Genomic DNA, 21,482 nt, shown 5'->3' with positions numbered 1-21,482 from the left:
CAGGACAGCCTGCCTGCAACAGCTGGAGGGCACAGGATGGCAGAGGCCTGACAGAGCTGCGGACCCCATCACTGCTTGTGCTGGGGACGCTAAGGTTGGGGTTGCCCCTGCTCCAGAGCTGCCCTGCCCCCCTGCCCTTGGGGTGACCGCAGCTCCTGGTCTGCTCCCTTGGAGCCCTCCCTGCCACGCTGCCCTAAGCACCCTGCACCCTGGGCTGAGCACCCTGCCCTGAGCTGACCTGCCCCCCGGAGCTGAGGTGGGGTTCCCAGCCCCTGGCATGGTGCAGCACTGGTGAGGAGGGTGCCAGCCTGGGCACAGCTGTCACCTACCCCCTCCCTGGGCTGGCAGCCCTGGAGCACCCTGCGGGGACAGAGCTGGGCACTGGCACTGGCTCCGACGTCGCAGCACTCCCTTTCCCCTCTCCAAACACTCACACCAGCAACGACAGGGCAGGAGCTGGTGGCAAGCCGCTGGGCAAACACAGCGGGTGGGAGCTGATAAGCCATGGACACCCGTCGGTCTGCTCCCTGACGTCACCCGCCGTCGCTCGCCCGCCTGGCATGGCTCGTCACGGCACAGCTTGGCACAGCTTGGCACTGCCAGCATGGCCCAGCATGGCTTGGCATGGCCCGGCACGGCTCTGCATGGTTTAGCGCTGCTTGGCACAGCCTAGCGTGGCCTGGCACGGCTCAGCACAGCTCGGCATGGCTTGACATGGCTCAGCATGGCCCGGCACGGTTCAGCACAGCTCAGCAGCCCCTGCGGCCCGGCGGCTGGGCCCATGCTCGGTCAGCCCCGGGCACGGTGCCGGGGCACCCAGGGGTAGCACCGTCGATGGGGACCGGGCCCATCGCAGCGACCCAGTGAGGAGCCGGGCTGTGGGTGCCCCTAGCCCGTCCCCCTGCCCGAGGCCTCCTCAGCCACGGCTAACGAGGCGTCCCGCTAAGGCGGGGGAGCCGGAGCAGGCGGCCCGGCGCACACCCGGACGCGGGGGCCCTTCGGCGCCAGGGCGGAGCGGCTGCCGGGCCCCGCCGGCCCCGGCCCCCCCGCCCCGCCCCGCCCCGCCCCGCCCCGCTCCGCTCCCCTCCCCCGCTGCCAGCCCCGGCCCCCCCGCCCCGCCCCGCTCCCCCGCCGCCAGCCCGGCCCCCCCGCCCCGCCCCGCTCCCCCGCTGCCAGCCCCGGGCCGGCCTGACGGGGGCCCCGCCCCGCCCCGCCCCGCCGGCGGACTACCCGTCCCGGCATGCCACGCGGTGGCGGGAGGGGCCGCTTCCGCCCAGCGCCCGCCGCGCGCCGCTGCTGTCGGAGCCGCCGCTGAGGCCGCCGCCGCCGCCCAGGCCCAGGCCGGAGCCTCTCACCCGCCGCGCCCCGCGGCCCGGCCCCGCGCCCGCCATGTCGGCCCAGGCCCAGATGCGGGCCCTGCTGGACCAGCTCATGGGCACGGCCCGGGACGGTGAGTAGGGGCGGGCGGGGCCTGCAGGAAACGCCGCGGCCTGGCGGCCGCCACAGCCGCGCGGGGCCTGGCCTGGCCCAGCCCGGCCGCCGCCTCCGCTCCGGACCTGCGGCGCGATCGGCCTCCGCCCGCGCCGGGGGACGCGGCGGGCCAGAGCCGGAGCCCCCGCCTGCCCCGCCGCGGCCTGGTCCTGGCCCCGCCGAGCGAGCGGCGCGACGGGCGGTGCGGGGTGGCCGCCTGGGCGGGCCGGCGGAGCGGGCCCGGGCCTCGCCGCGCCTCGGGGCGGCCTAGCGAGCTCGGCACAGGGAGCCCGGTAGGGGTAGGCCTGCCCGGCGGAGGAGCCCGCCTCGCCCCTTGCCCTAGAAAGCGCCCGGCGTGGCCCAGCCCCGGGAGGAGCCCGCCGCTCAGGGCCCCGGCTGCCGCAGAGAGGTTTTAGGGAAAGCTCCGTGCCCAGGCCACGCTGTACATAGAGGCATGTAGGTAGGTGTGCCTGCAGGAGCCGGCCGTTGTAGTTGTTGTCCAAGAAAAGAAATGTGACAGCCTGTGCGAAATATGTTCCCGCTGCGGTTTGTATCTCCCTTCTGCGACTTGCTGAGTACTTAAATTCCCTTTGGCACATTAGCAGGGCTGTTCAGGTACTTTGCACTTTGTTTCGTAAGTGAATAAGTGCTTTTCTTTCTTTGTGTATTGAGTTGCTATTGAATTGCTTCCCATATTTTTATTTCATACAAACTGAACAATTGTGGCCCCTCTATTTTATTTATAAAGGTTCAGTGTATCTTTGCCTGCCTACATCAATCTGCAAGGGAGTTGCAGAAAAGCCTCATGTTCATCGAGCCGTGAGTCACAACCAATTTTTAAAGCTGTTATAACAAAAAAAAAAAAGTGTTTGCTTTTTTTCACAAGTAACTTTAAAAGTGTAGCTTAGAAAGAAAAAAAAAAAAACATTTTCAGTAGACACAACATTATTCCTGGATGCTTGTGAATCCTAAACTATATTCATACTTTAGTATTACACATACCTGTGTCATATACACAGATGAGCTTTAAAATTGTCACATACCATTACCACTTTGCCTTTACTTTTATGTATCATTCCCCTGACTTCCTTACTGCAGGTGTGGGCAAGAAAACTTTTCCTTTAAAACTTTTCAACAGTGGGCATAAAATTCTACAGCTGAGGTCTTGAAGAATGCAGATGGGTATAGTATATGTTGGAGCTCGCAGTGTGTATTGACTAACTTTGTTTCTTTTTTTATTTTTTATTTTTTTGCTTTTCTGATATTGTCTTGTTTAAGTGGCTCCTGAGTGTAAAATGTCTTCTGAGGGTGGGATGTGGGTGGGAAGCACGCTTCATGTTCCAGGCCAAGACCTACAAGATTCGTCTTTGCACGGCCTTGGAAAGCACACTGCATATTTGGTTTTCAAACCAAATGGACCGATGTCTTAATTATCAGATGAGCAAATAGCAATCGCCTATAAAAACTGTCCAGCACAGCCATGTTTTGTGATTCATGGCCCTCCAATAGTGTGGGTTTTGGTACCTCCTGCCCCTTCCTCACAGTAAAAAAAGGCGGGGGGGGGGGAAGGTTTTGGCTGCGAGCCAGACTGTCTGTCTCCTTTTTTTTCTCTTCTGGCTGTGCTGTCTCTTTATATGGATGACAGGCCTTGGATGTTACTTGGCTCGCCAACACTGTGTTTAACATGGTGTACTGGATGAATAAATGCTAAAATAGTGTTTGTTGCCAATTATAAGTGTTCCAGAATATCCTGTTACCCTCTAAGCTTTTTTCAAGTAATTTTGGGGAGCAGGAACACCAAGTATTTTAATCTGCATATTGAGGTGAAATGATCATACCGACGTCTTTGTTCTCTTACCGGTATTCTAATGTCTCCTTATTTAAAACCACAAATGAATTTCAGGAGATGAAACCAGACAAAGGGTGAAGTTTACAGACGATCGTGTTTGCAAGAGCCACCTTCTGGATTGCTGTCCTCATGATATTCTGGCTGGAACAGTAAGTATATTGTCTGTAATAAGGAATTCTGGGGAGGCAGATGTTGGTACAGCTCTTGAGGGCTCATCTGTGCATCGTAGGTAACTTCTAGGAGAGATCAGACTTTCTGTGCCCAAGGAGCAGTCACAATTTTAATTTCAGTTTCTGTGACCTGTGTATGGAACCACTGAAGACAGGAGCTCTCAGAATTCCCTTGAAATGTTTTTTCTCTCACAGTCCCACGTGAAGTAGCAAGATTATTTCTCTTTCAGCAATTTGAGATGGTTAGGGCCTGAAACTTGTCCAGTGCAGGTAGCAACATCGTAGCCAGCCTGCTGTCCTGGGCACTCTAGTTCACCATTGCATCTTCATGTTAGCAAGTTTTTTCTCACCAGCTGCAATAATCCTTAGTCCCTGGAGCTTTTCAGTCTCCTCTCTCCAACCATGTGATGTTTTCCTGATGGAATGGCAATTTTTCATCATTACTGGTTAGTGTGCTAATGGCAGGTTACAGCTCAGGCCAACTTTGTCTTTAGAGTTGGTTGGTCTGTCTTTAGAGTTGGTTGGTCTGAGCAGTGTGTCACTCTGCCTGACTGGTTTGAAACAGTTGAGTCGGCTCCTTCCTGCTGCCCTCTGGGGACAGAGCTGGACAATTTTCAAAGGTTAGGCTCACATGCTGTCTGAGAGCAAAGGTGACTTGGGCTTTTGATATCAAGATCTTGTGAAGTAAGCATTCAGTTTAGGCACCCATATGAAAGATGCAGTCCAGCTTTCAAAAGGAAATGGTGCACATCTTTTGTAATTGTTGCTGTATTACAGAATTGCACGATGGAGGTGAATATGGATGTTTGAAATGCATCTTTACCCTTGCTGTTTGACAGTAAATACTGTGGCAATTCACATTGTCCATCCACTTAACCAGATCGTTTAAAGATACTGTTGTTATTTATAGCCCTTCCTGCTGTTATTTCAAGAGCTGAGTTTGACACAGTGGGTTACCAACAAAAGGGAGGGCTGGCACTCCTTCCTGTGTGTCACTGTGACAGCAAGGCTCTGTGGCAGCACTAGTAGAAAGAGCTTTAGCAAAAGCTGCCTCGGCTCTGGGCGCTGAGACTTTAGCCTCTCAATGGCTGCTATTGGAGAATAAGATTGGAAGTTGAATACCAATCTATATATCTCTGTATTTATTTTTTATTAATTTGAAGCCCAGATGTATTTTCCAGCAGTTGCTCCATCAAGCCTCCATATCACCTCACTTCCATTTCAGAATTCTAAAGCTGCTTAAATCACCTGCCTGCCTCCATCCTTTGTGCAGGTCACTGTGGTTAGGGTATATTTTTTGACATGAGATTCTACAACAGTTTTTTTGGGCCCCAAATGGTGTTTTGAAGATGCAGACTGCCTTCTACCTCTTCTGGCACATTTCCAGGAAGAAGGTAAACGGTGAGTTGAAGGGGTTGAATTAAGTGATGTGCGTGACTGCTAGAGCTAGTGCCAAAGCACAGAGGAAGTCGGATGTGTTGCGAGTCTCCCCTGGCAGAGAAGCACATTGAGAAATCTGTTTCTCTGGCTTCTGTTGTTAATTGTCTGCAGTGAGTTGTCTCTTCCCTCTTGCTGTGGGATTTGCACTCACAAATCTTGCACAGGAACAAGAGGGAAGACTGCTTCTGTGCAAGTGATCTTGTGGATCGCTCAAATGGTCTTGTTGTGGCCTTTAAGTGGCTGGAGATGTCTTGCTGCTGTCAGCAGGTTCTTAGGGGCAAGAAAAAGTATTGGTGCCACAGATCTGTGTTGAAAGAACATGTGATGTCCGGAACGGGAACAGCATTTCAGCTGTCAGCGCTACCAGCACAGAATAACACTTAACTGGGAATGTGCAGGCTTTCCTTGTGATATTGGTCAGGTTCACTGGCATCTTACGGTGCTCCATTAAGGGAAGAGCTGTGTGGGTTAACCAGCCTCAGCTGGATTTGGTAGCATCCATCTCTGCATGTGCATTATTGCAGGAATCGGCACCTTAGACCTTTGGGAAACTTCCAACAGATGCTCTAAGCCTTCTGGTGCTGGTTATGTTGCATCCTCCCCCCTGCAAAGCCATAGTTATTGCTGCATCCTTCATGTGTGCAGACATTCCTTAGTGGGAGGTTGATTGGAGACGAGCAGGAAGGTGGATCCCTTGGGTAGCTGTGCTCAGTGAAATGTGATGGAGTCCCATTCACTGACCTTCAGGTGCAGAATAAGAGGAGTCCAGACTGTAAATAAAGCTCTGGAATATTCCTGGGAGCTGCAGAAGGCATGTTGATGTTTGCTTTGTTTAGGTGGGCTAGTATTCCTGGTCTTAAGAGCCTTTGGCCCCAGAAACTCATCTAAACTGATCACTAAATAAGCTACAGTGGTTCTCTTTTTGGTCTCCGTGGGAAAGGAGGAAAATTCTGGGAGAACACAAGTTAGTTTAATATGCTTATGTGCTGTTATCAGGGGACTTGTCACTAGATCGTTAGTGGCCTGCACTGAGTTAGCTTTGCAGCTAATGGTAAGCATAGTTCTGTCAGTGGAAGTGCTGCAATACATTCATAGGTGGCATCAGCTGGTAATCCTGAAATTTAGCTCCACTAATAAGCGGACAGATCAGTCTAAATCTGCCCAGGTAGAACATAGCTTGGAAATCACATTCAGGGAGTTAACTGTGTCTCCCAGTGGGAGTTATGAGTGAGCTGAAATCTGTAGGTTGCAGAATTGTTTCGTGGAGGTCTGTGCTTTCCTTTTTTACTTGGGTGAAACTCTGCAGCTCTGATTACTGTTAAAGCACCTTCCTCTTGGAAATAGACTTTCTGGTGAGTTAGCAGTTTAGTGGAGATCATAAGAGATACCTTGGGGTGTGGATTGCTCAACAAATGTGAGCAGGACTAATTATCAGTGGCATCTAAATGTATTAAATCTTTGTGTGTAGTGGGGCGGGGGGGGCATTAAATCTTTACTCAGGCTCTACTGGTTACCTGTCTCAAATACCTGTATTGTAAACCAGCCATGGGTGTTGACTGAAACAAGTCATGATCACTGCTGGAAAGAGTGAGTATTTGATGACAGGCCTCCCTGAGATGAGAGGATTCATTGAGACAAAAGGGCTAGTGGTCTTACCTGAAGTGAGCAATACCTGTGAAAATCTCCATGCACCACGAAGGACGTGGAAGAAGGCTTGAGGTTTGTATGCCGGTGAGACCTGAACATTCTCCCTTTGAGGAAGAGGTTGAGAGATTCATTGCCTCTTAACAAACAGGGAGAGGAATATGGAGCGTGCTGTCAGCTCTTCTGAAGTTTTGGCTTGGAGCCCCTTCTCTGAAGTGGGGCTAATGGATCAGCTTGCAAGAAGAGTTCAGATAAGAATACTTATGATCTTTGAGAATCACATGGAGTATTGCTATTTTCTCCCTATGTTGGAAAGGGATCTCAATAGAATGACCATAAGAATAAAAGGTTTAAGTCACATCATGCTCTGATGTTGTGGAAAGTTGTTTTTGTGGTAAAATAACAGTGGCTCACTAGCATTCTTTGAAGAGGCTTGCCTGCAGATGAACATGATTAAGCTCTGAAAGTACTGAACGCTTTTTTTTGTAGGCATTAAATTTCCACCATTAGAGAGCTCAGCAGGACTATTCCTGGATGCAGTGTCTGTTTCTGTAGCCTGCTGCCTGTGGTCTCCTGTTTCTGGTAAATCTGAGCAAAATGAGGAAGACTAAATAGTGTCAAGTCATCCGGAATTGTTTTCTTTGTTTAAAAAAGAAAAGCTGATAACACAGGTAACTGCTGAATACCTGAGCATTACCTGATGGAGCTTGCTTTAGTTGCTTTGCTTCATTCTGAACACTTCATTGCTGCTATCCAAGTGCATTGCTTCACACAGGTGTCCCTGGCACCCCCAGCTTTAGTTGTGATGTTCTACAGGGATTCTGTCTTGATCCCGATATACCTCTATTTAGCACTTTCTGCAGTTCAGTCAGTTGACACCTGTTGTCTGTGTTCAGGTTTGGACTTCTTGGGACTGGTGGTGACAGGGAGAGAAGAGGATGGCTGGCTGGGGTGATCCTTCATGCAATGACATGTATCCTGCCATTTGTACTGTGGCTCACATTTAGGCCTTTTATTATTTTGGTTTTCAAAATGTCATATTCTTTTTCTATTTTAAGAACAAGAAGTGTTCTCTGTTACGCATTGATAATGTCAAAATGCAATTTCCGTGTTTTGAGAGCATAATTAACTTCAGTTTATGTGGCTGTTAACTACTAGGTTGGGGAAAAATAACATTTAAATAGCATCGACTGCAATGGGAGTGAAGGGCAGCATGCAAGTCAGAGCTTTCTGGGAAGGGAGGTGCTCTCAAAAAGTCTCTCATTAAATGGGCTTATGTGCAGCTTTGCTGGGCAGGTTTTAAAATTCCAGGCTGCCTCTGAATGTGGGAAGGGGCTAGCTGTACAATTATGAGTCTGTTGTTCCTGAGCGTGGGTTCATGCTTTTCTACTGGCCATACCCCCTATTCCCTTAAGTCCACTTGTTCTTGATAGGAGGCATTCTGTCTGTGTTCTGTAATTCAGTATCTTTCAATAAGTAACTAGGGCTTGTTCTGACACAGACATGCTTTTCCAGGTGAGCTTTAAACAGGGCACAAAGCTGTATGTTTTGCTGTGGTGTAGCTCTATAATAGGAGGCATTTGGAGTTAGTGCCTGTTGAAGGAGTTACTGATGCAGTGTGCTGCACCTTCCCAGCTCCCTCCCAGCAATTTCTAAGGCTGTGATGTGACCTAGAGCAGGAGTAGGATTGGACTTAAAAGATTTGGGGTGTTTTAATGTTGTTCCAGGAACACCTAGAAAAGGGGTTCTAGCAAGCATGTGGTTCTTCTGGCTAGTTGTGTTACTGACAGGTTAAGAGGAAGCTTTTCTTACTAAAGAGGCTGTATTTTGATATGATACAGTTGGCAAGAGTTAAGTATCTGCTGCTTGTTGCCATAGTGGAGGGTTCTTACATTGATTTTCCTTTTCTTTTCAACAGCGAATGGACCTGGGAGAATGTACAAAGATCCATGACTTGGCACTGCGAGCAGATTATGAGATTGCAAGTAAAGAGAGAGACCTGTTTTTTGAGCTGGATGTGAGTATGGGGAAATTTTTGTTACTTTTGTGGAAACTGCCTCTTGAAGTTACGTGGCTGAACAATAGAACGCAGTGGGCATTTCAGCTAGCCATCTTATTTGATGTGTTATCTGACAAGAATGTGCAGCCCCTTCCCGAATGCCAGCTTGATTGCTGACTTGAAATTGTCAAAGTAGTTATGGTCCTTGCAACCCCATTAGTCCAGCTAGCTGGGAGGCTCCTCTGGCATTCCTTGCATCCCACACCTGCTGCTCTGTAGCAGGTCATTGTAACCTGGTGGCCTGTCCCAGAATGAGATTTGACATTAAAAGCTTTCTGCTGTGTGGTACACTTTTGCCAGATTTAGCTTTCTGTGATGGAACAGATCAAGTGGAAGAGCAATTCTGCCTTACCTTTTCATGTTATTCCAGTGCTTTTGTCTTTGCACCTGTTGTTCATGTGTTGGAAGTTCCAGTGCAAAGCAGTCTTCATGTGAGCATTCTGTTATATTTCAGAGTAAAGGAACTGTGTCAGGTTCCAGGAAGATGACAAACTTAAGGGCAGGGATCAAATTTTACTTTTTCTGCCTGTCATGTTTTTTTCTCAAGGCATCCATTCTTGAACTTGGTTGTGCATTATACAGGGATTGCACCAGCTAGCTGTTGGCTGTCAAAGCTAGATCTGGCCCAGAGAGCATGTTTATTCACAACTCTTTGTCTGAACATGCAGGCAATGGATCACCTGGAATCCTTCATTGCAGAGTGTGATAGGAGAACAGAACTGGCCAAGAAACGGCTGGCTGAGACACAGGAAGAGATCAGTGCTGAAGTGTCTGCAAAGGTATTGTCCTCCCATTAAACATTTGTTCTGCAAGTCTGTGTGAGAGCACTGGTGCTCTGTTGTCTCTGACACTGTTGATACTGGGAAGTTAGGCTCCACAAAGGCTTTGTGGATTCCAGCCATGCTGCTCAAATGCTGCTCTGGCCATTCTTGTGACAAACTTACTGGTTCAGAGGGCCATAGTAGTGTAAAACATGAACTCTAAAATAGGTTGCTTTAGCATGGCAATAAAGCATATTGGTTTCCCTCCCACACTATTCAGTGTTAACGTAATAGCTTAGAATAGTAAATCCATCCCATGATTGTTGTCTTTTCACTTAGTAAATGCTCATGGAGTTTCCTCTTTGGGAACTTGCTTCATCGGGACAATACAAAGCATTTCTGAAGCTGGTTTTGTGGACTCTGTCATGTCCTGCAAGCCAGAAATGTGCCACTGTTTGCAGCAGAACTGACAATGCCCTCTCCATGTCTAGTTTCTCTCTTTGCTATGTGTCTGTGACTGCATTGCCTGTACTTGACATACCAATCCCTTTTTGTTGGGACTCCTTCAACTTCTGGAGATTTATGCTCATCTTCCACCAACTGCTTTTATTAAACAATATTTTTTAGAGAAAAAGGAAAAGTCATCCTACAAGTATTTTGTCTTAATAAAAACACACTATTCTTTTCAGGCAGAGAAAGTACATGAGCTGAATGAAGACATTGGAAAACTCCTAGCTAAAGCTGAACAGCTGGGAGCTGAAGGAAATGTTGATGAGTCTCAAAAGATCCTGATGGAGGTGGAGAAAGTCCGAGCAAAAAAGAAAGAGGCAGAGGTATGGCCTTGATTCTCCTATGAATTGCAGTAGCTGACTGAGCTAGGCTGAGTACATGACAAACAGCTGGGCGGTTCCTACCTCTTTTCCTATGTTGCCATCACCTCCTTTTTCTGTTTTAGCCATGCGCCAGCAAGCCGTTGGCAGTGTAGTGTCATAGATCAAGAGAAGCTTTTTTGAAAATTTTTATCTAGTGAAGGTAGCTGACTGGGGTGGGAGGGATTTGTCCTCTGCAATATTTGGTCACGAGTCACTTGCAGGTATAGACTGTCAGGTTAGCTGTGCTTGCAAGTGTTTTGTACAACACCTCCTTTATATTGAGGGTGGTTTTTTGATTCTTGAAAGCGGCAGGGCAATTCTTTGCAGGGGTTTCCCTGGAGGGTTGTGACTATGTAAGGGTTCCCTGACATTTGCCTGGTTTTTTGCCTCCCTTTAGGAAGAATACCGAAATTCAATGCCTGCATCTAGTTTCCAGCAGCAGAAGCTGCGTGTGTGTGAAGTCTGTTCAGCATATCTTGGTCTCCATGACAACGACCGGCGTCTTGCTGACCACTTTGGAGGCAAATTACACTTGGGTTTCATTCAGATTCGTGAGAAACTGGATCAGTTGAGGGTAATCCTGTCTGTTTTAAACCTTCTCCTTGTAGTTCTGAAGACATTCAACGCTTTTATTAAATTCATACAGGATTCTTCGCAGAGTGCTTGTACAAGCCCAGAAATTTCTGATTGCAGAATCCCTGAAACTCAAATCGAGGTTTGCAGCCTCATGTGTTCTGTAATCTCTGGGTAACTAAATAAGTACTCTCAGAATTAGTCAAACCAGACCACTGCTGTCATTTCTTCCTTAAATACATGCAACTGTACCATTGCTGTTTCTCATTGGTTTGGCTGAAATTTGTCACTGTGCCTCGATTCATCACTGGCATGAGGCCACAGCACTGTTCCATTGTGTGTCATTTATACTCGTGGTGAGACAGTCCTTGCCTCAAAGCTTACGGGCTTGTCTCTTAAAGCACAAGCTCTCAAAGCAGAGTAGAGAGTGGCATTTCTTGCACTGATGTATGTTAGTGAAGTTGTGAGGAAAATGAGAACCTTGATGGAGATCTTGACTTGCAAAATCCAGTCAAACAGTTCTTTGTCTTACTACCTTTGTCTTACTACCTGAATAGTCTCCCTGCAGATCTCTCTGACCTGTTACTGTATGGCTGAAATACCATGTGAATTTTTTTATAGAAAACAGTGGCAGAAAAGCAAGAGAAGAGAAACCAGGATCGTTTGAGACGGAGAGAGGAGAGGGAACGAGAGGAGAGAATGGGCAGACGGTAAGTGGAAGCTGATAAATATTTTGTGAAGTTGGTTTTGAAATGGTCTGATTTCTTGTATCTGAGAGCACTGCAGGAAAGCAGCATCTGCTGCTGGAGCAGCTGTTGGAAATGCTCCAGATGCTGTGTGAGCACCTTGGCATTCAGTTAAAGATGAAAACAAATGTACAAAGCCCCCACCTTAGAGTGATTGTATGTCTATTGTTTTAATCTCCATTGTGTACCTGAAAGATGTGAGCTCCCTGTAGTCTCCAGGCTTATATTGGTCCAGTCCCTGTCTTTGGGAATCTTAATCTGGATAAAATTCCCTCATCCAACATCTGAGTGGGAAAGTTGTAAGATGACTGAGGGCTAGGTCTGCTCAAAAGGCACTAGTCCTGCAAAAATTCTCTGGACAGCCCCTGTCACTTCTAGGCTAAGAGGTGACAGCAAAATGGAGCTGGTATCTATGAGCCAGATGTCAGGCTGCCTGTCTTGTTCAGAAACTTTTCTACAATAACAGTGAGGTGCTTTTGGCTCAGCTTTGGAAAACACTTCCTAGGGGATCCAAGGGATCCCAAGGAGTGGCTGTGTCTGGTGGTTGTGGCCGTATGTCTCACCTTCTGCTCATACGTGTATAATCCTTGAGCAGTGGGAGTGGCTGCAACATTGGTATTCTCAGGACAAGCTCTTCTGCCTCTTGCCAGCTGAACTGGAAAAACTATTTCTTCTTTACTTGAACAGGCGTCTTGTGTGTAAACAGCTCAGTTAAACAGCCTGGTATGGAGAGGGTGGTCATTTGCAATGGTCAGGCAGAGGAAGTGGCTGAGTAGGTATGCTGTTCTCATTGTCACAGCGTGTCCCCAGTTACCTCATGTGTTTCTCCTTTTGTACTTTTTGCGACAAAAAAAACCAACCTTGCTGCCTGCGGAAAGCTCTTTTTGAGCTTTCCACCCTCAGTGTGAACTATAGAGTGTGTTTCAGCCATTCATGTCTGAGGCATGAGGGATACGTAACTGCAGTATGCTCTAAGATGGTGCTGGCTTCTGTGTATACGTTGCTGGAAATGCTAGCAAATAAATACCAGAGCTGAAGCAGCTTGATATTCTGTGGTCTGCAGCTTGATGATTTTGGTGGATTGTGAAGATGTAAGCCCCAAATTGTTATGCATTCTCCAATTAGGGTGTTTCATGTGGGTTCTCTCTCCCTGTGGATTGCCTGGTGTCATGTGAAATGCCAGTTTGTGCTGCAGCTTTCTCCTGAACTGCAGCATTTCATGTAGAGCCTCACAACTTTCTGGCATCCATGCAAGATTGTCAGTAATGCAGTTATATTTGGGAGCTGCAGAATCTGGAACTGGCTGATGAGCACAGGAGGTAATCAAACAGGACTGATGTATGCTGCTGCTATGGACAGAAAGATGGAAATGGAGCAAGAAATGTCTTTCCGTGCAGCTGCTTTGTGGCAGGCTCTTTCTGACCCACAGCATGGGACCACATTTAACTGGACTCAGTGTGTCTGTCTCCATGGTGGCTCTGCTTCCTGGAGTTCATTTCTGTGTGAAAATTGCTCAGCAGAGTTGCCTTCAGGAAGAGTTCTCTGGATCTCCCCCGAATGCTGGCTTTGTTCCTCCTGTGGCACGTCTGTGGTTTTGTTTTTGTGTGGGTGTTTCTTTCTTTTTTTTAAATTTTAGTTCCTGAGAGTTAAGGAGCCTCTTGCGTTCACAGGTAGCCCATGTATGGATATATCTGATAAGAGGGTTTGAAGATCACTTTCGAGTATTTAATGCTTTAAATCTGAAGGGTTTAAGAACTGCCCTGAGCTGGCCTGAAGTCTGAATTCTTGCTGGTTCCATATGTGGCATTAATTAGAAACTGTGGCTAGCCTTTGCTCTTGCTCTGTATGGAAGCATCTGTATGCTCCTCTGTTCATATACCAAAGAAAAGCATGTTATGAAGGAGCAACGAGTGCTGTACAGAGGAGGTCAAATTAATTACCACTCCAAAATGAGAACTTGACCCAAAGAAGGAATATAGTTTTCCCAGTGGATACTTAGTGTCAGAACTGGGACTAGAGCTCAGATTTCTCCATTTGTCAGCACCTTGTCCACTGGGACCTGTGCAACACCATGCTTATGGGGTCATTTTTCCATCAAAACTAATCAGTGACTTCTACTGCCTTTCAGACTGCCTCTCTTAACCAGAGCTTGATACTTCAAGGAACCACAGAAAACATGTTTCTTTCATAACTCTTCTTGTCATATCTTCATATGCAGCATCTTCATGAAGTTATTCAGTAAGAGAAAGAGAACCGCTTGACTTTGAGAAGCCTTTGGTGACTTACAGGCACTGTGGCATACTATGGAAACCTGTCGATTCACTTGTGAAACTCTAACTCTCACAGACTTTGTTAATTTGTCAACTAAAGTGTGATTTCCACATAGGAATGAGTGAACTGGGTAGTCACCCCTAGTGGTAAATAAACACAGGTCCTTTGTTTGGTGTTGCTGGTGACTGTGGGCTACCCAGTAATCTCTTAAGACTGAAATTCTGAGGAGAGGTGTCATGCTTAGAAGAGCAGACCTCGGTATTTGCTTCCAGAATACACCAGCAAACAAGTCTAGGTGGAGTTGCCAAATGGATTTCCTTCATATTAAGTTGGACAAAACATAGGTTATGAAACTCGGCACATAGCCTCTGTGATGCAGGGACAAAAAAGAGGGGGGAAAAAAAAATACGCTCAGCCTCTCATTTCTGTGGATGGCAGTCTTCTACTGTCTCCTGCTGTGTACTGATTCAGGCTAGTAAGGAAAGTGTTTTGTTGGATGCTTCCTGAATTCTCAAGTTTAGTGCTAGGGAGTGATTATTGGGAGTTTATTGTGCACTCCTGCTCAGATCATACGCGTGGAAAGGCAGCCAGGTTTTTCAGGGGTTGTGGAATGGCTTTGTGTGGATCTGTGCACCAGTGATTCAGAATAAAGTGATCAGGAGAAAAAGAACATTAAGAACTTGGAGTAATTACAACCACCAAAAAACATTCAGCTGCCTGCCAGGCATCTACAGGAGGTCCTGCTGCTCTATCAGGTTCTGTTATATGAAAAAGGAGGTGTGTGGTTATTGCCTTGCTCTCCTGGTTTATCAGCTTTTCCTTCATCTGGTCGTCTTGTGTGTTGCCTCAGCACATAGTTCATTTGCCTGACTCGAATTTCAGCTCCACCTTGTTTACAGTCCTTCTAGCTGAATTCCTTTCTAAATTTGTTTTTTTTCCTTTCTACCATGATTGAACAATCCCATTTCATTGTGAAGGAATGTCAGTGCACATTGATTCTCTTAATCTTGTCTTATCCAGGTATGGTTTTAAATGATATTATTAAAATAGATGCTTCTCTATTGCTTTTTTAAATTTTGTCTTTGTGTAACTTTCAGCTGCATCTCCTGTTACAGTGCCAGAACAGTTCTGTGGCTATGTAACTGGAACGTCCCCAGTGAGTCTGTATGCAGTGGGGAGATGGGAGCAGTTACAAGAGTGAGTCTCTAAGTCACTAAACAAGGAGACCAGCCACTTCTCAATTAAAGCAGAGAGAGACCATTCAGACAGTGTGTGAAGTTTTGGTGTAGGCTGGCTCTGAAATGTGGCTGTAGAGAAAAAGGGAGGGCGTACCTTTCACGCGGAGTGGTATTTTAAGTGGTGCTGAGTAATGCCACTTCAGAAGTTGAAAGAATTGTGACATTGTTATTTACAGACTGTCAAAAGCTAAGCTTACAGTGTTAAGGTTAGTGTGCCGTACATGAGCTCTGAAGCCATGGAAATGTGAGAGAGAGTAGTGAGACTTCGATGATTGTTCCCAAGTTGCTTTCTAAGTCTGGGATGAAGGATTTTCTGTGTGTCTCAGTTACTTTTTCAGTAATAGTTCTTCCCTTGTGTCTGTGTCCCTTCTTTTTTTTCCAGCTCATCTTTCCCAAACAAGAAAAAAAATAATTGATGCAAATTTCCATCTAATGTTTGTTAAATAAATGTGAGTGAGAAAATCCTGTATTTTGTCTTCATTAAAACCTTTTAAATGTGTAACTACCTCAAAGGAACCAAAATCAGAAAACTCTCTCAAGTGTCTTTCTGACTGGAGAGTGGCACTTCTTCTTGCAAATGTTAGAATTGATCTAGTTGATGTTAGACTGCAGAGAGTAAAGTGTGTATATCAAATATGCACAGCAAACTTAAAGTTGGAAAGGTTCATTGTGGTGTTTTATTAACAGAGACTGAATTCGTTTTGTAGACCTTTTCTGTTCTGACAAGAAGCTCTGCATGTAGAAACTAGTGTTTCTACAAAGTTGGTCAGTTTTTTTGACAAATTTCCATTCCCGTGCCCCCCAAATTGAAGTTAATTAAATGTTTTAATGGTTTTATGGCAGGCTTTTTTTTAACTGACACATGACTTGGGGTATTGTTGCATTCCTGTGAAGAGCTGCCAGGGTGAATGGGTTGTTTTATTGAAAACCCACCAACTATATCATACCTTCTCTTGCTTAATGCTCCTCTTCTTTCTAGGTCTGGATCAAGAAATAGAGATCGTCGAAGGTGAGTGTGCAGTTCTACAGTTCTTCCAAATGCCTACTTGTGTTTCTATCTAGTTACCGAGGTTTTTCCTGAGTTTCACAAATGGATTTCACTCAGTGCCCCAGTCTCTTTGTTTTGCTTCCCGAAAGAAATGGGAACTACTGCTTGGGCACTTCACTGGTGCTGTGCAACTTAATGTCACCCGTTGGGCTAGAAAGCAGATGTTGGCTAGCCCAGTCAGGACAGAGGATGCTGTGTGCTCCAGAGTATGAGTCTAAGAATATACTTGATGCCTCTTTCAATAAATATCTAATATACTTTCATAGTTCTAATGTCTGAAATATATCTATTACATATATAATACCTCAGATGTAAAAATGCAGAGGTTCAAGTCCCCACATCTCTGTGAAGAGTTTTCCTTAGTGGTATGACAACCTTCTCTCAGTGATCACATAGCTGGAGATCTTCCTCTCTACTGCTTTCCATATACATTGGTGTCCTTTGTTTTGTTTTTAGAGCAGATTGAAACAAATCTGCTTCTAAAGTGCAGTACTTTCACAAGGGAGACTCTCTTTTGGCAGACTGCCATACGGGTTATGGTAATTTCACACACCACTTACTTTGGTGCCTCTTCTGCTTACACAGGCCTCACTCTGAGTGAGGCACAGTTGGTAAGCTCTGCTCTAGGCATTGGCACATGCTTACATTAATGGTGGGAGCTTTTTATATAAGCTTCCCAGCAACTCAAATTTACCCATTGGCATTTTGTTGGTAGCATGAGGCCCAGGAGGGTGATGCCCACCCTGTGGGTGATCTGCCTTCTGTGCTGGCAGAGATGTGGCTGCAGAGGGTGAGTGCTGATGCTCTGGATGTTTGTTGCTCAGGAACATCTGAGAGATAGGTTCAGGTGTACAGATCCGATGTACTGGCCCATTTCCTGAGTCTGAGGCAATCTGTGTCCTCTTCAGATCGCGGTCTCGGGATAGAAGGCGAAGACGCTCGAGATCGGCTTCCCGTGAACGGCGGAAGTCTCGCTCCAGGTCCCGAGACCGACACAGACGCCACCGGAGCCGTTCCCGCAGCCACAGCAGAGGTCACCGACGGGGGTCCAGAGACAGGAGTTCAAAACACAAGTATGTATTCCTGACACAAGTGCCCAGTCCCTTGAAGTGAGCAGGAGTGTGACCAGTTTCTCAAGTTAGCAGCTGCAATGTCCTGTATCAGCTCCTGGGCCAAAGCAGGATTTCCCAGTGGCCATTCATAGATGGCCTCCTGTGAGAGCCGTAGGGCAGTAACTGTACAGTGAGATCCCAGCTTGACAGGAGAGTGTAGGAGATAGAACTGGTTACCTGATTTGCAGTGCTGAGCCTTGAGAAATTGCTGGTTTTCTTCTATGAGAAGCAGGACAAAAGCCTGAGCCTCCACAGGCCTGTAAAAGGCAAGTAACTGAGAGGCAGTTTTGACACTACATTTCTATGGTTACCTTCTGCTTTGCAGCTTTTCTCTCAGTGCTGGCATGGGGAAGGAAGCGTATGATTTGGGATCTGGGGAAAGCCTTCTGTTAGGGTAAGAAGGCGGCTGGTCGAGAGACAGACATTTATTTAGGAATCTGCACTAGGGGGAGGGGGAAAAGGCAGCCAGGAGGAGTATACCATTCTCCTGTTGCTGAGGAGAAGCATTATAGTCCAAAGAAGGGCTTTCAGTCTCTTCTGAAACTCAGCAAAACACCCACTGTGTTGGAGGAAGGATGAGGCAAGCATATGTAGGAGTATTAGAAAAATTGAAAGAAATCATTGTGTTTCCTTACAGCCTTTCTAAGCCCAGGAGCAAGTCTATCACCAGGTGCTTGCTGAAGTTAGATCTGGCTTTTTTTTAAAGGTGCTAATTAATAGGGGAGTGCTTTAGCACTGTCTCACCTGATTAGGCACCACCACTGAAGTACAGGTCTAGAAGAAAACCTACTGTTGTGTGTCTTGTGTCTTGTGTCACTTTAGCTAAGGGGTAAGAACAGGTTTTAAAGATTCCTGATGAAGGGGAGGGAAATAATGGTCTGAAAAAATAAGTCTGTTAATAATTGAGGGGGGGTGTAAATACTGTTGATTCTCCAATGGCTGAGATACTAAAGTCCTTTTTTAAATCTGTCTTGAACATGAAAAATAAAGAAAAGAAGTTTGGACAATTAGGAAGTGAGGAAGACCCTGTAATAACTATTACTAAAGAGCAGGTAAGGGATTACTTTGAAAACCTTGAACACATTCAGATCAGCCCATCGAGATTGTAGGGGGATTGGCTAGCTTACATACTTTCACAAAATTACTGAGAACTGGGGAGAGACCAGGATCAGTTTAAGAAAATAAAACAAAAACAAGAGAACAAACAGAAAACCCCTGTTCTCTGAAAAAGTGTAGCTTCTGTTTTCACCTTGAGAATTAACGAAACCTGCATTCATGTTCTGCTGGTCTGAGGTCTCACTTGTATAACGAAATGGAGATCCTGTCGCAGGATCTGGAGATCTCAGGGTAGGAGGTCTACAGGCAGCAGGCATTGTGGGAACAGGAAAAGAGTTAATATCATCAGACAGACTCATGTTGTCTTCTGGCTCAATGACACAACTTAATGAAAATGGAACGGCTCGTGATACAGACGGCTGTAAGCATTCAATATATCAATTGTGCAGTATTTCCAGTCAGCATGAATGAAAGCCAGAACCTCTAAGGTACCTGCCAGGTCCTCTTCTTGTGACTGTAAAGAAAAACCTGCGTACTGAGTCCTAGAGTAAAATGTGCTGGCTCTGCAGGGTCTGTGAAAGGCTTTGCCTAGTTCTGAAGGGGTACAGGCCGCTAGAGCTCATTCAGGATCAGCACCTTTGAAGGCTGCTAGTCGATAAGCTGGCACGAATCGTACAGCAAAACAGCCTTTTCAGATTGGACCTAACATGAAGGCCTCTGCTTAATTCTGTGTGGGCCGATACAACGAAGCAGTGCTGAAAATCTGTAGCTGTCGTTCGGGCAGGCTGTGAAAAGATTTGCCTGTGTTGTGGGCTGTGAATATAAATCTGTATTATCCTGGCTTTGAACCCAGGATGCTGCCAAGGACAACGCTTGTCAGGATGCAAAGCAGAAAAAGCCCAGGGCTGAGCAAGCGTTTTGAGTCCAAAGAATACAGTTGGTATTTAAAGCAGTTGAACAGAAAGCCACTAGCTTAGACCATAATGAAAAAACACTAGAGAAGACACAAACAGAACTGAGTGATAGACAAGGAAGAAATTGCAGGCACTTTAGTATGGCCCAGTAAACTAATAAGGGGCCCAGGGAAGACCTCAGAGAGCCCCTGTGGCAACAGCTCGAAAAGATCACTCTTAACGAGAGACTAATGAAGGCTGTGCCGTGCTCTCAGCGCTGCAAAACTGGCATTCTTGTACATAAAGCTTGTAGAGGGACCAGAGTTGCTGTATTGGGGGACACCACTCCCGACATCGCAGTACCTAGGCACGTTTCTGCAAGAAACTTGTGTTATGCCATAGCCCTGTTAGGGAAAGATGTTGTAATTTTATGTATATTTGAAAATTCTTTTAGTTGTGAAGCTTATAGCGATGGTTTACTTTGTACTTCAGATCTTCTAGAGATCGATCTTCAAGAGAAAAGTCCCGAGACAGAGAGAGAAAAGAGAAGAGCTCTTCTGAGAGGCGTCACGAGAGCACAAATGGCAAATCTCGTTCCAAGAGATCAGAAGAGAGAGAAGCTGGCGAGATCTGAACTCAAACGATCTGTGTTGCACTGTAAATAGTCTGATAAACATTCTACACAAAGCCTAAATTTCCCATTTATATTTACTGAATACAACTCATCTTTTGTAGTTTGGAATTTTTATTGTTTGGCAGATAGCTGTGAGTTTGTAGAGACACAGAGTTACGTACTGTTTAACAGGATTTTGTTTTAGTAGTGATAAATAAATCTGGATGGATCGTTTTCAATTCAGGCCAGTGGTTGACAACGCTGTGTTTGTCCTGACCCAGCGAACGCGGCAGTCAGGGGCAGTGCTGTGGTTGGAGACCTGAGCTGCCATGACATTTGTAATGCTTCAGCCCTTTCCAAAAGATCTACCTGACCCTTTGTGAGCACACCAGTAGCACTGGTTCTCGCTTAATTAATTTTTCCTTCTGTTTATATATGTTAAAAGAAATTCAGAAGTGTTTTTTCTTTTAGCGCTTAGCCACCGCATTTTTATGTCTCCAGCATTTGAGAATTGCCTCACTATTCCAGCTAAGTCAAGACGGACAAAATTTGGCCCCGATCTGCCCATTTTGAAAGCTGTTCATCTTTGTGAGGATAACCAAATCAGCTGGAGTGCATTTCTAAGATGGGCTCAAGTCTGGTTTTAGTACCTTTACAGATCAGATACCATGTGTAAATAAAACAGTGGAAAATCTGGACTGATTTCTTCTGTAGAGGAGTACAGCCACAGCTAGTCTGCCTATTTACTGTGCACTCTGGAGTCAGAACTTCCTCCGTGGAGTTTTCTGACTTGCAAAAAAAGCCTTGGTGTATGTTATCCAAGGCCAGTCAGGCAGAAGTAGCTGAGTGGCAGAGGTGACTCCAGATGGAGCAAAATCCAGGGGCAGGGCAAGGAAAGGAGTCGCCCGCATCAGTGCGTACCGCTTCTCCTGGGACCGAGGCACCAGCTGTGTCCTAACGTGTGGGAGGAATTTGCATATTGTAACTAGCTTATTTGTAACTAGGTTTATTTTACACTAGGGGAGGAAGGCCGCCTTGCTGTGCCAGCCACAGTCGTTGACCCCGAGGATCGGTATTTTGTGAGAATCGTGTGAGTAAAGCACTTGCTGTCTGCTGAGCTGGGCGCTGGCAGGGCATCAGCCTGGCTGCCGCTCGTTAGCTCGGTGAGGCAGGTATCTTTAATTAAAGACAGCTCACTCCTAACATTTCCACGCGGCAGCAGCAGGGAAGTGTCCGTAAATGCTGTTTTGAGGCCGCGTGTCCGGTGCGGGGGTTCCGGCGGGTCTTTTTCCCCTTCGAAGCTCCGATAAGCTGCTTAATGGTTTCGGTTTCCCTGCGGCCGTCCCGGCGCTCCCTCGGTGTTAGTCCTTAGTGCATGCGACCCCCTTCCCTGTCCGTTTTTACAACTAATTCCGCGGTTTCACGTATTGTTTTTGTAACCTCCGTGTCGGGTGAGGGGAGAGCGGGCCCGGGGGGGCGGCGGGGCGGGCCCGGGAGGCGGCGGGCGCGCTCTCGGGATGCCTGTACGTGACTGTGCTGTTCTCTCGCGGTCTGATCGCATTAAAGATCTGTGTTTGTGGCTCCCAGTGCTGCCCGGCCTTGTTCTTGCGGCTTCCGCGCCGAGACGCGCCGCCCACCGCAGCCCGCCACGCTGCGCAGGCGCGGCT

General features: G+C 46.9%; 1 protein-coding gene across 10 annotated transcripts; it reads left to right on the top strand.

Moving 5' to 3' along the window:
• Nucleotides 1-1,389: 1,389 nt before the first annotated feature.
• Nucleotides 1,390-21,270, top strand: LUC7L (LUC7 like). Of its 10 annotated transcripts, none has more exons than XM_075719281.1 (11): nt 1,427-1,450; nt 2,219-2,289; nt 3,374-3,468; nt 8,492-8,590; nt 9,301-9,411; nt 10,083-10,226; nt 10,663-10,839; nt 11,460-11,548; nt 16,073-16,102; nt 17,050-17,214; nt 19,695-21,270. In XM_075719281.1, exons 4-11 carry the CDS (start codon nt 8,495-8,497, stop codon nt 19,834-19,836), a joined length of 954 nt encoding a protein of 317 aa, XP_075575396.1. In that variant the 5' UTR covers nt 1,427-1,450; nt 2,219-2,289; nt 3,374-3,468; nt 8,492-8,494; the 3' UTR covers nt 19,837-21,270. The 10 variants fall into 10 exon arrangements, with proteins under 10 accessions (XP_075575388.1, XP_075575390.1, XP_075575396.1 ...); XM_075719279.1 differs by lacking the exon at nt 1,427-1,450 and adding an exon at nt 1,910-1,930; XM_075719280.1 differs by lacking the exon at nt 1,427-1,450 and adding an exon at nt 2,054-2,085.
• The last annotated feature ends 212 nt before the right edge of the window (nt 21,271-21,482 follow it).

Source organism: Pelecanus crispus, chromosome 11 (genome assembly GCF_030463565.1).
Source record: "Pelecanus crispus isolate bPelCri1 chromosome 11, bPelCri1.pri, whole genome shotgun sequence".
NCBI lineage: Eukaryota > Metazoa > Chordata > Aves > Pelecaniformes > Pelecanidae > Pelecanus > Pelecanus crispus.
This window is presented reverse-complemented; position numbering and strand designations above follow the sequence as displayed.